Source organism: Rhinopithecus roxellana, chromosome 21 (genome assembly GCF_007565055.1).
Source record: "Rhinopithecus roxellana isolate Shanxi Qingling chromosome 21, ASM756505v1, whole genome shotgun sequence".
Taxonomy (NCBI): domain Eukaryota; kingdom Metazoa; phylum Chordata; class Mammalia; order Primates; family Cercopithecidae; genus Rhinopithecus; species Rhinopithecus roxellana.
In genome coordinates this window covers 16614413-16626858 of record NC_044569.1, presented here as the reverse complement: position 1 = coordinate 16626858, position 12446 = coordinate 16614413, and the positions used below count along the sequence as shown (strand labels likewise).

At 37.6% G+C, this 12446-nt stretch overlaps 1 protein-coding gene across 1 annotated transcript in view; it reads right to left on the bottom strand.

The window, feature by feature from the left end:
- Nucleotides 1-7022, bottom strand: part of GALNT1 (polypeptide N-acetylgalactosaminyltransferase 1) — a 59115-nt gene extending 52093 nt beyond the window's left edge. The window contains exon 1 of the mRNA XM_030925900.1: nt 6786-7022. Within this exon, the coding sequence (XP_030781760.1) occupies nt 6786-6924 (139 nt within the window). The 5' untranslated portion in view covers nt 6925-7022. The remainder of the gene's footprint in view (nt 1-6785) is intronic.
- Between the last annotated feature and the right edge of the window lie 5424 nt (nt 7023-12446).

The following is a 12446-nucleotide window of genomic DNA, read 5'->3' as shown; positions in this document are numbered from 1 at the left end:
TGAGTTGACAACTCTTGAGGCCAGATGACGGATCTATGAGAGTTTAAATTTTGTTTGTTTGTTTTTTGAGACAGAGTCTCACTCTGTCACCCAGACTAGAGTGCAGTGGTACAATACTGGCTCATTGCAGCCTTTGCCTCTCAGATTCAAGTGATTCTCCTGTCTCAGACTCTCCAGTAGGTGGGATTACATATGTGCGCCACCATATCTGGCTAATTTTTGTATTTTCAGTAGAAACGGGGTTTCACCATGTTGGTCAGGCTGGTCTTGAACTCCTGACCTCAGGTGATCCACCCACCTCGGCCTCCCAAAGTGCTGAGATTACAGGTGTGAGCCACCGCGCCCAGCCATAATTTTCTATTCTCCCTACTTTTGTTTCTGTTTGAGAATTTTCAAGGTGGAGGAGGGGCATTAAGGACGACTGGAGAAATTATTACTATAAACACTACAAAACATAAACTTAATTGCTTATTACATATGTAACTGTATAACTAGAAACTTAAAGTTGGTCTTGAGATCTTAAAGAATCAGGCAAAAATGTACAGCATATACAATCCTGCTGATGAAATATTTTGCACATTTCATCACCTGATAATTATTGATAATCTGAAAATTTAACACAGTACCTGTATTATGTACTCTAACCTACTGTTACATATGAAATTTCAGAGCCACATTTAAAATTACCATTAATCAAAAGTTATATGTCTACTGCATGACTTAGAGAATCCACAATACTCTAATTATTAATAAGAAATTACAATATCCTACAGAATTAAATTTGTCATTAAACGAATTTTCTTGGCAAACGAGTTTGGATGAAATGCATGTGGTTAGTGAATATATGCTATTATTAATGCATTTACAGTATTAGAAAGCAACTAAAAAGATGGTAAGCATTAAGTTTCCATGTACTCTACTGCCAGTCTTCTATGTATATTAAAAGTTAGTTCTGTCAAAATTTTATTAGAAAGAAACTGAAATGAGTTTGGATGTCATTTCATGAACTAAATAAAATATCTTTGCATAAAATTCTACATGCAGCTCATTTCTAAGAATCAAATCACTTTGACAAGGGAGGGACAAAGGTATCATTCCAAACTATTATGTGAGAACAAACATATTTTATTATATACTTCAGTTAAGTTTTATTTACATGACACTGTAGATAACTATCATGATTTAGAAAAGGTATTTACCAAGAAAACCAGAGGTTCACTCTGAAAGTCTCCAAACAAGATTAACATACATAAACCACTGGCATGCCTTTGAATACACTTTAAGGTATTTTTCAAATTTCCTATGTGTGTTTCTCTCATGAAAGTAAAGAGGTATAAAGTTATATGACTTCTTTTTGGGGGGTAAATATACTAATAAAAGGCTAAAATCATTTTTCCCAAACTATTTTCTGATCTTACTATACAATTAACATCTTTACTGTCTTTATGCACTATATTTCACTATTTCAAAATGTTTCCTCCTACATTTTAACATCTCTGAAATTGGAATGTGGCTCACAATGGTAACTGGAATGTTATCACTTTTACAGTGGTATACAGAATATTCTATAAGCAAAGGTATGTAAGATGCAATACAATGCAGCACACTATCTGATTTTTTAAACATCAAAATATCATCTATAACTTTCACTGGTAACTTTCTGCTACTTCAACATCTTTGTCAACTTCCAATTTCATGTTCAATTTACCTGTGCTGCATATTATAAAAATCAACACTTAAAAATTTGTTATAAAATTATTATAGCCTTTACTAGTAATATTTTAAAGTTTTTAACCATTGGAAGTTTTTTCTATAAACCATGTTCTCCAAGGCTTCCTAATGTTCAACAGTTGAAATAATTCCAGTATAAGTACATGAAAAGTTAAATAATTAATATTTTAATGATCTGAAAATGCAGTACTGACAGGAAGAATCAATCACTACTTGAAACTGCATCTTTAAAAATATTGAACACTCTATATAACACCCAAATCCATAAAGTGGATAAATGAGCTAATTCTGGTAAGCAGAAGAGTAGTAAAAATATTCCTAGGCCATAACCCCCACCACTCGTATTCTTTCCAAGGGAGCCCAATCTAACTCCAGCAGCAGCAGAACTCTGCTATTTTCAGATAGCCTTAGGTATAAAATACAAGTACAGACCTATAAGAGAACTACTCAGAAAAAAACAAACCCCTCTGGAATCACCGAAGTCTGGCCCACTATTCCTTGAAGCAGGCAAGTAACAAGTAAATAGAAGAATCTTAGAAAACTCTTTAAGTACAGCATATCAACAACAACGTTACAGGAAGCCTTCAGCATTATGACAATGACATCAATCCATTCTATTCAAACCTAGGAAACTTTTTTTCACACCAGAGAGAGTAGAATTTGCTAAATTTCACCGAAATCAGAGCTGTAGAGTAGAACGTTCAGAAATTAGGTGCTTCCAATATTGAAACAGTCACTCTGGAGTGTTACAACGCTCAGTGCTTTTTGTTGTTGTTGTTGTTTTGGTTGTTTCAAAACAAAGATCCAGGAGGCCCTATGTGTTCTATCAAGAGAGACTTTGATGCCAGGCATGGTGGCTCACACCTGTAATCCCAGCACTTTGGGAGGCCGAAGCAGGCAGATCAACCGAGATCAGGAGTTCAAGACCAGCCCGGCCAACATAGTGAAACCCCGACTCTACTAAAAATACAAAAATTAGCTGGGCGTGGTGGCAGTTGCCTGTAATCCCAGCAACTCGGGAGACTGGGGCAGGAGAATCGCTTGAACCCGGGAGGCAGAGGTTGCAGTGAGCCGAGATTGCGCCATCGCACTCCAGCCTGGGTGACAAAGTAAGACTCCATCTTAAAAAAAAAAAAAAAAAAAAGAGGGAAACTCTGAGGTCATGCACATGTTAATTCCACTAGAAAGTTGGCATCCTTGGTGCCATTACCCATCCCCTCTCCCTGATCCTCTTTAGTAAACACCTCTTCAAATTCACCACAGCAATTTTTCACTAGCAGAACCTTAATAAATTCTGGGCTCTGAAAGGACTTAGGACCTCTCAGCACCTGTTGCACTGAAACTTCACATCAAAGCAGATTTTTCAAACCGTTGCTTATTAGCATCAACTGTGCTCTTCCCCTAATCATTTCTCCCCTTAAGACTACCATGGACCTCAAAGATTATCTCCCCTTAGCTATATACTTCCCCTCCGGCTGCTCAGCCCTTCTCTCACACTGGGACGTCCTTCTCAGTCTGTCCCCTGAACACCCTGACACCCCCAGGCTGTTGTAAAGCCTCTCCACTGTCTGGTCTCCACAACACACAGGCTCCATCTTCAGACCTAACTGAAGTCTAGCTCTCCTCCAGAGTCCATTAACCTCACAACTGTTTCTGGGAGAATGATTCATTCTCCTTTCCTCCAGAGGCAATGATGCCATCTCATACCTCTACACTGCTACTTTCAGATTATTGTTCCTTTAGCTTGTACTTCTGTACAAAACCCAGTCTTTTTCTTTGAAACTCATGCCACTAGTGGCTGTCAAAATTATAATAATCTGTGAATGCTCTTTGAGGAGAATCCTTTTCACGATTCTGATACCACACTGTCTCATCTGCTGAGAATTTGTTCTTTCAAGTATCCCTCCTTTCCCCTATAGTTTAAACCTCTTCCTGAACATATACAAATAATAAATACATAGAAAACCAACTTCGGCTCCATTTCTCTCTTGTAACTACTGTATACTACACGCTTCCCTTCATGCTGAAGCTTCCTAAAGAACAGCCACATCCCTACTGTTTCTCCGGTATATTGAATCCAGAATCCACTGACTTCCACAGTTACCATCCCTGAAATGACACTTGCTGGGGTCACGAGAAGCCCTATCCCAAACCTATCAGAAACACTTTATCTCAGGCAAAATCTCTGAGCAAACACCACCCTTGACTGGGCTTCTATGACCTACTCCTTGGGGCTTTTCATTCTACTCTGACTTCTTGGGAAGCCTTCTCTTCCTTCAGTGACCCTCCAGGAGGGGCTCTCCAACAGGGAGTCTGTGTCTTCCAACTCTACACATACCGTGCACAGCCTCATGTATAGACAAGGCTTAAATTCCCATCTGTTTTCTCCATCTCGACCATCCTCTACTGCAGAACAACTCTACCAGTTTCTCAAAGTTAAATATTCCAAACTGAGGTTGGGTGCAGTTGTTCATACCTGTAATCCCAGCCCTTTGGGAGGCCGAGGCAGGTGGATCACCTGAGGTCAGGAGTTCGAGAACAGCCTGGCCAACATGGTGAAACCCTGTCTCTGCTAAAAATACAAAAATTAGCTGGGTGTGGTGGTGTGCGCCTGTAACCCAAGCTACTCAAGAGGCTGAGGCAGGAGAATTGCTTGAATCCGGGAGGCAGATGTTGCAGTGGGCCAAGATCGTGCCACTGCACTCCAGCCTTGGTGACAGAGCAACACTCCATCTCATTCATAAATAAATAAAAAAGAAAAATGAAAAAAAAAATTCCAAATTCAACTTCATGCATCCACCTTTTTATCAAAGCTGCTCCTCTTCCGAGGAACATCAATTCTTCCAACCATGGAGACAGGAAAGCCACCTTAGACTTTTCTCTTTCTCTTATTCTCTATATTCAATGGCTCCCCAGGTTATGTAAATTCCACTACTTAAATACTTTTCATATATATTCATTTCCTCTCCGTCTCCAATGTCATTTTAGTGTCTGTTTCAAGCTCTTTTCCAAATTCTCACAACAGTCTCAGACTGGTATCTGCTACCTGCCTTGTTCTCTTCCAGTCCACCAGTCACATGACCAACAAAGCATTCTTCCAGAAGTCCAGGTCCAATCAGGCCTTACTCCCTTGTTTAAAATGCTTCAGCGCCATGCCGCTGTCTACAGATGAAGTCCAAAATCCCTACAATGCCATAAAAGGCCTTGTGTGACATGGCCTCTGCCACCTCCCAAGCTTCATCCTGTGCTCTTGTTCTCCTATCAACTCTGTTCTCACTTGCTAATCTTGCACATCTTTCTTTCCTTTGCTTGGAAGGTCTTCCCCTCTCCCAACAGACCTAACAAACACCTGCTCAAGCTGATACTCAGCTGGAACATACTTCCTTACTGCAGCTTCTCAGACACCCCAAGGCATTCCTTCCTTTCTACTCTTGTGCATATTCCTAAAGTGGTATTTATTATGCTGGTATTTATTATTGTTATTTCTCTTCCATTAGACTGTGAGTTCCCTGAAGGGAGGAATTTTGTCTTATTTTTTTGTTCAACTGTTTATCAACAAAACCTAGTACCTTGGCCAGCACATATAAAAGTCAAAAAAACATTCAAGTGAATCTTCACACGCTACAAAGCCTATTCTTTCTCACTGTCAAGTCTTTACATTTAAGATAGAACACCAGGAGCTTATTGTAAATGGCAATGAATTAAGGTAGGGTGAAGGGAAATTTACTCCATTCTGTTTGGGAAAAGAATACTCAAGTTTCTGACTGATGAATAGTAATACCTGTTCTTTGATTTAAACATAGACGGCATGAGTACAGCTCTAGCAACAGTTAAGGAGGCAACATTTTGTCACCCAACAAAGATACTAAACAGCAGAGCTATAAAGTAAATATACAAACTAACAGGCTGACTTTGGATGAAAAATTGTATTAAAACCTTTCAAAAAAGTGAAAATGTAAGTTAGGAATTAGCCTAGGCATTACTGGAATTCAGTGCTAGCAACTGAGCCTAATTTTAGGCAGATTTCCCAGGAAGATATAAATAGAACCAGTTACGTAAGCCCACATATAGCAATTACAGTTAAGTTGGTACAGTTAACAATACAAATTAATATTTTTTTCTATTGTAAATTTTGGGGTATCAAAGGCCCTTCTCATTATAAAAGTGCAAAAAATTTAAATGTGGCTATATGCTTAAAGAAAACATGTTGAAAGAGTAATTATTTGTATATAATTTCTAAAAATAGTATAACTGCTGTACAGCCATGTATTCTATAACTAATCACAGAGTTCAGAGCCCAGAACAACTGGATTACTGACTCTTGCTATGCAGTCATTTTCATTATAGTTAAAAATGAAAAAAAAAAAAATTTTTTTTTTAAAGGGCAACATTTGTTTGTTGAATAAAAGGAGTTTAAAACTGAATTTTCCAAAGTCCTCTGACAAAAATATTAGTACCACCTATTCCCTCCCTCCTTTATATTTGTATATTTTCTTTCCTTTCCATACTAGATATTGCAATGATCTCACACTCCAGCCTCTACTCTATCACCCAATCTTTTTAAAAGTTCTCCCTAGAAGTGCTAACTGGAGCTATGTACAACATTAACAACAACAACAAAAACCTCTTCAGATCACAACTATAAAAACTTCTTCCCCTTAGGACTGAGATGGGAGGGCTGGAGTAATCTCTTTTGATACCTTATAATGCAATTTTAATGCTCCACTCAGCATTCGACTAATCTTCTGTACAACTTTGATACTCCCAACTATGAGATACCCACATTATTAAGTAACATAAAGTAACTTGTAAGAAATTAACTACACTGAATATTGAACACAAAAGTCGAATTTAGCAATTCTATACACGATACTTTAATGGTTTTAACTGCTGGATGAACCCATTTGAGAACTATCAATATGATCATCATATCTCCTACAGAAGTCAGGGACATCTGTTAATCTAAAAAAGTTAAAATTTTATATTACCCAAATTAGTTAGTAAAAACCAGTGATATACTGATCTAAACAGCTGTATTATAAAATGTCACTCACCATCCCCAGCAGGAAGTCCTCTCTCCTTTTTTTCATCACATTTGTTGCATTCACTGAAGTAAAGCAGCAGGAACATATCCAAGAGTACCCAAATCAAGGAGGTGGCTAGGACCACCTTGCAGTATGCAAATTTTCTCATGGCACTTTAAGTCAAATGCAAAATTTAAAAATATATATATAAATATACAAAGATGAAAATTATTCCAATCCAGTTTCATCAGAAATCACATTCATACCCTATAAAGAAAGGAAAAAAGATTAACTTAAAAATTCAGAACCTCAAAAGTGAATTATAAAATTAATTTAATATTATAAACATTAAATACTATAAATTATTAATTTCATTAAGAATAAGAAATTTCACTATGAAGACTATGTTTGAAAATCAGACTTGGAAAAATGCTTATAAAATATATAAAGAGTATCAGGACTATATAAATAATTCCTACAAATCAATATACAACAATCCAATAGGAAAATAGGTAAAGGATATAAACAGGTACTTTGCAGAATGGAAACCTAACAGCCAACAAACACGTAGAAAAGTGCTCAATTCCCTACAATTAGGAAATGCAAATTAAAACAACAGTGAGCTACTATTTCACACTCACCAAACACCTGGGTCTTAACTACTTTTCTACTCAATTGCTACATTATGTGTTAAGGCAAAAGTTAAGCTATTAATTACCACAGGGGATTAGGCAACTAGTGATTCCAAGTGCATTTCAACTGTCCGCATTCAGTACCCAGGCTCAAGAATTAACAGAGTTCTCCTTGGAGCCTGCACTACAGTAGCTTCCCGAGCTAACTCTCATTCCTCTTTTACACTGAATCTCAATCTAAAACTGCCAACAGTCACCAATCATTCAGGAAACAGATTCATGGAAAGTATAATGGGAAAGAAAAGTATATGTCACAAGATCTGACATTTAGTCTTGGCTCTGACAATAATTTTATATACTTCCCTGTTTTTAGTTTCCATTTCCCACTCTGCTATCGCCCTTTATTATGCTATACCATGATGAGAAAATGACTAGAGGAACTGTTAACAATTTTGAAAAGTCATTTGGGGTAGTTTGAGCATAGGCGTCTTATGCATAAGGAATTCATCGTGGAGCATGCTGAAGCAGCCTGAGAGACCTCAGAGAGGCAGAGAATCTCTCGCTCAGCAGCTGACTCTGAGGCTCAAAGCCTGTGTCACTGAAGACCAGGGGAAATATAAATCAAGTGCATTCCTATGAAGTGGAGTGAGGAAACAAGAGTTCGCACTGTGTCCATGCTGAAAGCTACAAATGCAGACGCCCTGGACGGACCAGAGTGTGGGCAAGGTAGCAGCTTCTTACAAGGACAACTTTATGCAACAAGTTCCATGGTAGCCATCAGAGATGCACTTACGTGAATAATTCAGGGCAGGCCTGTAGTTTATCCATGAAATACATACAGCAGTTCTTGCCTACTTCACAAGGTTGCTAGAGAGCAACCTGAGAAAACACTAAGTGATACTTATAAATGTAAAGTCACTATTTATGCTCCTCTCTCTAGGGACTTTGATCACTTGCCACATTCCTCCTTTCACCAAACCAATACTCCCTGACTGCAAGATGAAAACAAGGATGCTACTGTCATGTTCTTACCTGAAAATCATGCTTACTCAATACCTGATACTGGGTCACCTGTAGTGAGCAACTACTGATAACTATGGTAACTGAGGTGAGGGGAGAACCTAAAGCATTAGAGTGCACAATGTCATGGAACAACAGTTCTCACCAGATAAACTATATACATACATTTATATTTTGTGTTATTTCATATGAAAAGCTGCCTCTTTTGATCACTGGCAAAGCAGCCTGATTGCTGGTGCAGTATCTGAATTTCAAATGCGGTTTTACGATCTCTAAAATCCTATTTTTAAAAAATGCCTTCAGAATAGTTAAATGTAAATATAACTTTTCATCTACTTCTACTTAAGTTTTGCAAGGGTGTGCAATTAGCTTTTAAGATTGAAGGTGAAGTGCAGTGAAGGGGAAGTGTTTGGGAGAAGAGGGGTGTCTGGCACATTCTACATGGGGTATGAGGAGAAAGGAAGATAAAGGAGAGGCAAAAAAATGATTCCCAGATTTAAGGCCAAGATAACTAGCTAGATGGATGATGGTAATACAATAATGAAAGGAAATACAGACTAAATCATGAGTTGAGTTAGTTCACACTGAATGTGAGGGGCCTCAAGTCGAGGTGTCAACAGGCAGTCAGGGGAGTAACTGAGTCTGATGTGAAAAGGCAGGTTTGTTAAACATACATACACAAGCAGCAGCTGGGGTTGGCAGAGGGGATGAGGTGGCCAACGAAGAAGGCAGAGAAAAAAAGGGGCTGAAACTCCAGGAAACTCATCACTTTCCACATACTGAAGAAGACAGACCCCTCTGAGAGAGGCATGAGAAGGAAGGAAGGAGTATGGATAAGCCATGTTAGACCCTCTATGAGGCTGAGATAACAAAGAAAGAATGTCCACAGGGTTTGGCTCTTAGGACGAAGCCACTGGTAATTTGGGGTTTCTATTACTGTTCCCCGCAAGGGAATGAAGTCATAGAAGGCTTGCTCATCTCTACAAGCTTCAGAGAAAACTCTTAGAAAACATCTTCTAAATGAAGAAGGAAAGAAAAAGACAAAACGGCACAAGAGATGTTTCTTTGAGATTCATTTAAAACAGCATAACTGTATCAGGAAGAAATCTGGTGAAGAGCAAATAACATGTAAGGAACTTGAATTTTTTTACTCTGTTGTTTATGTTCAAGAAAAAAAATAAAGCTACTTATGTCTTTAGAAAATTGAAGATAAAGTTCCAAGTATGTTGCCAAATATGTAAGATGTAAAAGAATGAAAAAACATTTATTTAAATATGGCAGATAATTTTTCTTTCTAAAGAGTTGTTTAAAAGATTTTTTTTTTTTTTTTGAGACGGAGTTTCGCTCTGTCGCCCAGGCTGGAGTGCAGTGGCCGGATCTCAGCTCACTGCAAGCTCCGCCTCCCGGGTTTACGTCATTCTCCTGCCTCAGCCTCCCGAGTAGCTGGGACTACAGGCGCCCGCCACCTCGCCCGGCTAGTTTTCCGTATTTTTTAGTAGAGATGGGGTTTCACCGTGTTAGTCAGGATGGTCTCGATCTCCTGACCCCGTGATCCGCCTGTCTCGGCCTCCCAAAGTGCTGGGATTACAGGCTTGAGCCACCGCGCCCGGCCTAAAAGATTGTTAATTTGCATGATGCATTGCAGGTAAGATTCTAGTTTTCATATATAATTAAATAATTATTATTTCAATTTGTTTAATGAAAGCTAGTACAATGTATTTAGGGAAAGAATTGCTACCTTTATTGGCACCATTATTGTAAAGTTATTCCTTATTCTCCACTTACTAAGCAACTTTTGTGTGTCCTTCAATGTCCTTGAAATGAAGGATACAAAGAAAACCAAGTCCTTGTTCCAAAAGGCACACAAAGCTCAGTCGCAGAACAAATCAGCAGGTGCGGAGAAGAGTCAGAGCTGAAGAGAACTGTCTAACAACAAATTTCCGCCCTTTAAGAGATTATAGGACATCAAACCCCAAAGTAATATACTAAAAATGTCTTCAGACTTCATTATTTGCTCCAAGAAATTCAAGGCCAATTTTACATTTTTGGTACAGTATTTTTCATCACTAGAAAAAATTAATATATTACAAAATCAGACTTTTAAAATTACATTTTGAAGTTTTTTTCTTCAAGGTAAAGGGATGGAGGCAGTTTCTTTATAAAAAGTTATGGTGCAAAATTATGAATGCATTGTTAAGTCATAAATCATATTTTTAGGTCCATGGTAGCCATTAATAACTAATATTAACATGATCTCCTTGTTCAAAAAGATGAGCCATAATCTAGGAGGCCCTGAAAAGGAATTTTACATTTGGCCCAGAGACCTTTAATAAGGTTCAGGAAACAAAAGAAGTTTGAAGAATGAACGTCCCACATTTTTCAGAGACTGCTGGTGTTGCCTTCACCTGAGCAATTTCCCACTCTTCCAAGAGGAGAAGACGGACAACATCATTTGGGAATCTTTGGCACAGCCAAAGCACTGTCTGTCACCACAGACGACACTGTTGGTGACAACAGTGCACCAGTGAGTGCTAACCTTAGCACTAAGCCAAGCCCTGCTCTCTACAAAAGACCCACACATATACAGTCCATTGTTAATAGTTATTTCAATGGTCCCAGAACAATTAGATATCCATATACAAAAAACCCCACAAATATTGGCCCATATCCTATACCACATATAAATATTAACTCAAATTTTTGAACTAGATCTGGAATAAAACCTTTTGAGACCTTGGCTTAGGCAAAGATTCCCTAGATAGAACAAAAAAGCACAAACCATTAAAAAAAAAACTGGACTTCCTAATTAATCTTCAAAAGACACCATTAAGAAAATATCTGTTTATGCTCAGGTGATACACCTTTATTGATTAAGTTAAAAATTCCAATTTTTCTTTGAAAGAAAATAAAGTCACAAATTTGAGAGAAATATTTATAAATTACATATCTAATAGATGACTTGTATCCAGAATATGTAAAAAATTTGTCAGAACACAATAAGAAAACAAACAATCCAATCAAATGGGCAAAAGGTCTGAATTGTCACTTTACCAAAAAAGCCAAACACTTTTTTCAGATGGCAAATGAGTACACGAAAAGAAGTTCAACATTAAATTATAACCACAATGAAACACCACTATGAACTGATGAAAACAGCTAAAAAAAGAAAGAAAAATAACAAGTGCTGGAAAGGAATTGGAGCAACTGGAACTCTAATACAGTGCCAGTGGGAATGCAAAATGGTACAGGCTCTCTGAAAAACAGCTGAGTTTCTCCCCAGAAGAATCTGTAATCCCATTCCTGTTTACTCAGAAGAAAGGAAAATATATCCACACAAAGCTCTGTACGCAAATCTTTATAGCAGCTTACTTATAATCATCAATATCTGGAAACAATCCAAATGTCCATCATCTGATGAATGGATAAACAAATTGCGCTATATTTACACAATGAAACACCACCCAGCAACCAGCAATAAATCAGAACAGTGGCTGCCAAGGGCTGAAAAAGGAATAGGGGATTGCCCATAAATGAATTTGTGGCAATGAAAACATTCCATAACTTCCTTGGGGTGGTGATCATACAACCGTGTCCACTGTGCAAACTTATAAAACTAAACCTAAAAAGAATTTTACTGTAAATAAATTCAATCTCAATCAACTTAAAAATAAATAAACATGGGGGAGAGGAAACCTCAAAGAAATAATGCCAGTTTTACAAAGAGAGAAACTGTTTTATGTTTTCTCAAAAGATGCATACCAAAATTCATTTTGGAAGTAACTTAAAGTTGTTTATTTTGTTCCAACCACAGTAACTTAAAACCTTCCATTTAAAATGCATTTAACTACTTATTTTTAAAGTTATAAAAGTAGAGTTAATATCAAAGTATAGTGATTAATTTCAGATGCTTCCTGACTTACGATGGGGTTATGTACCAATAAACCCATCATAAGTTGAAAACATTTTAAGTCGAAAGTCGAAAATGCCTTTAATACAACTAACCAACAGAACATTATAGCTTAGCCTAGCCTACCTTAAA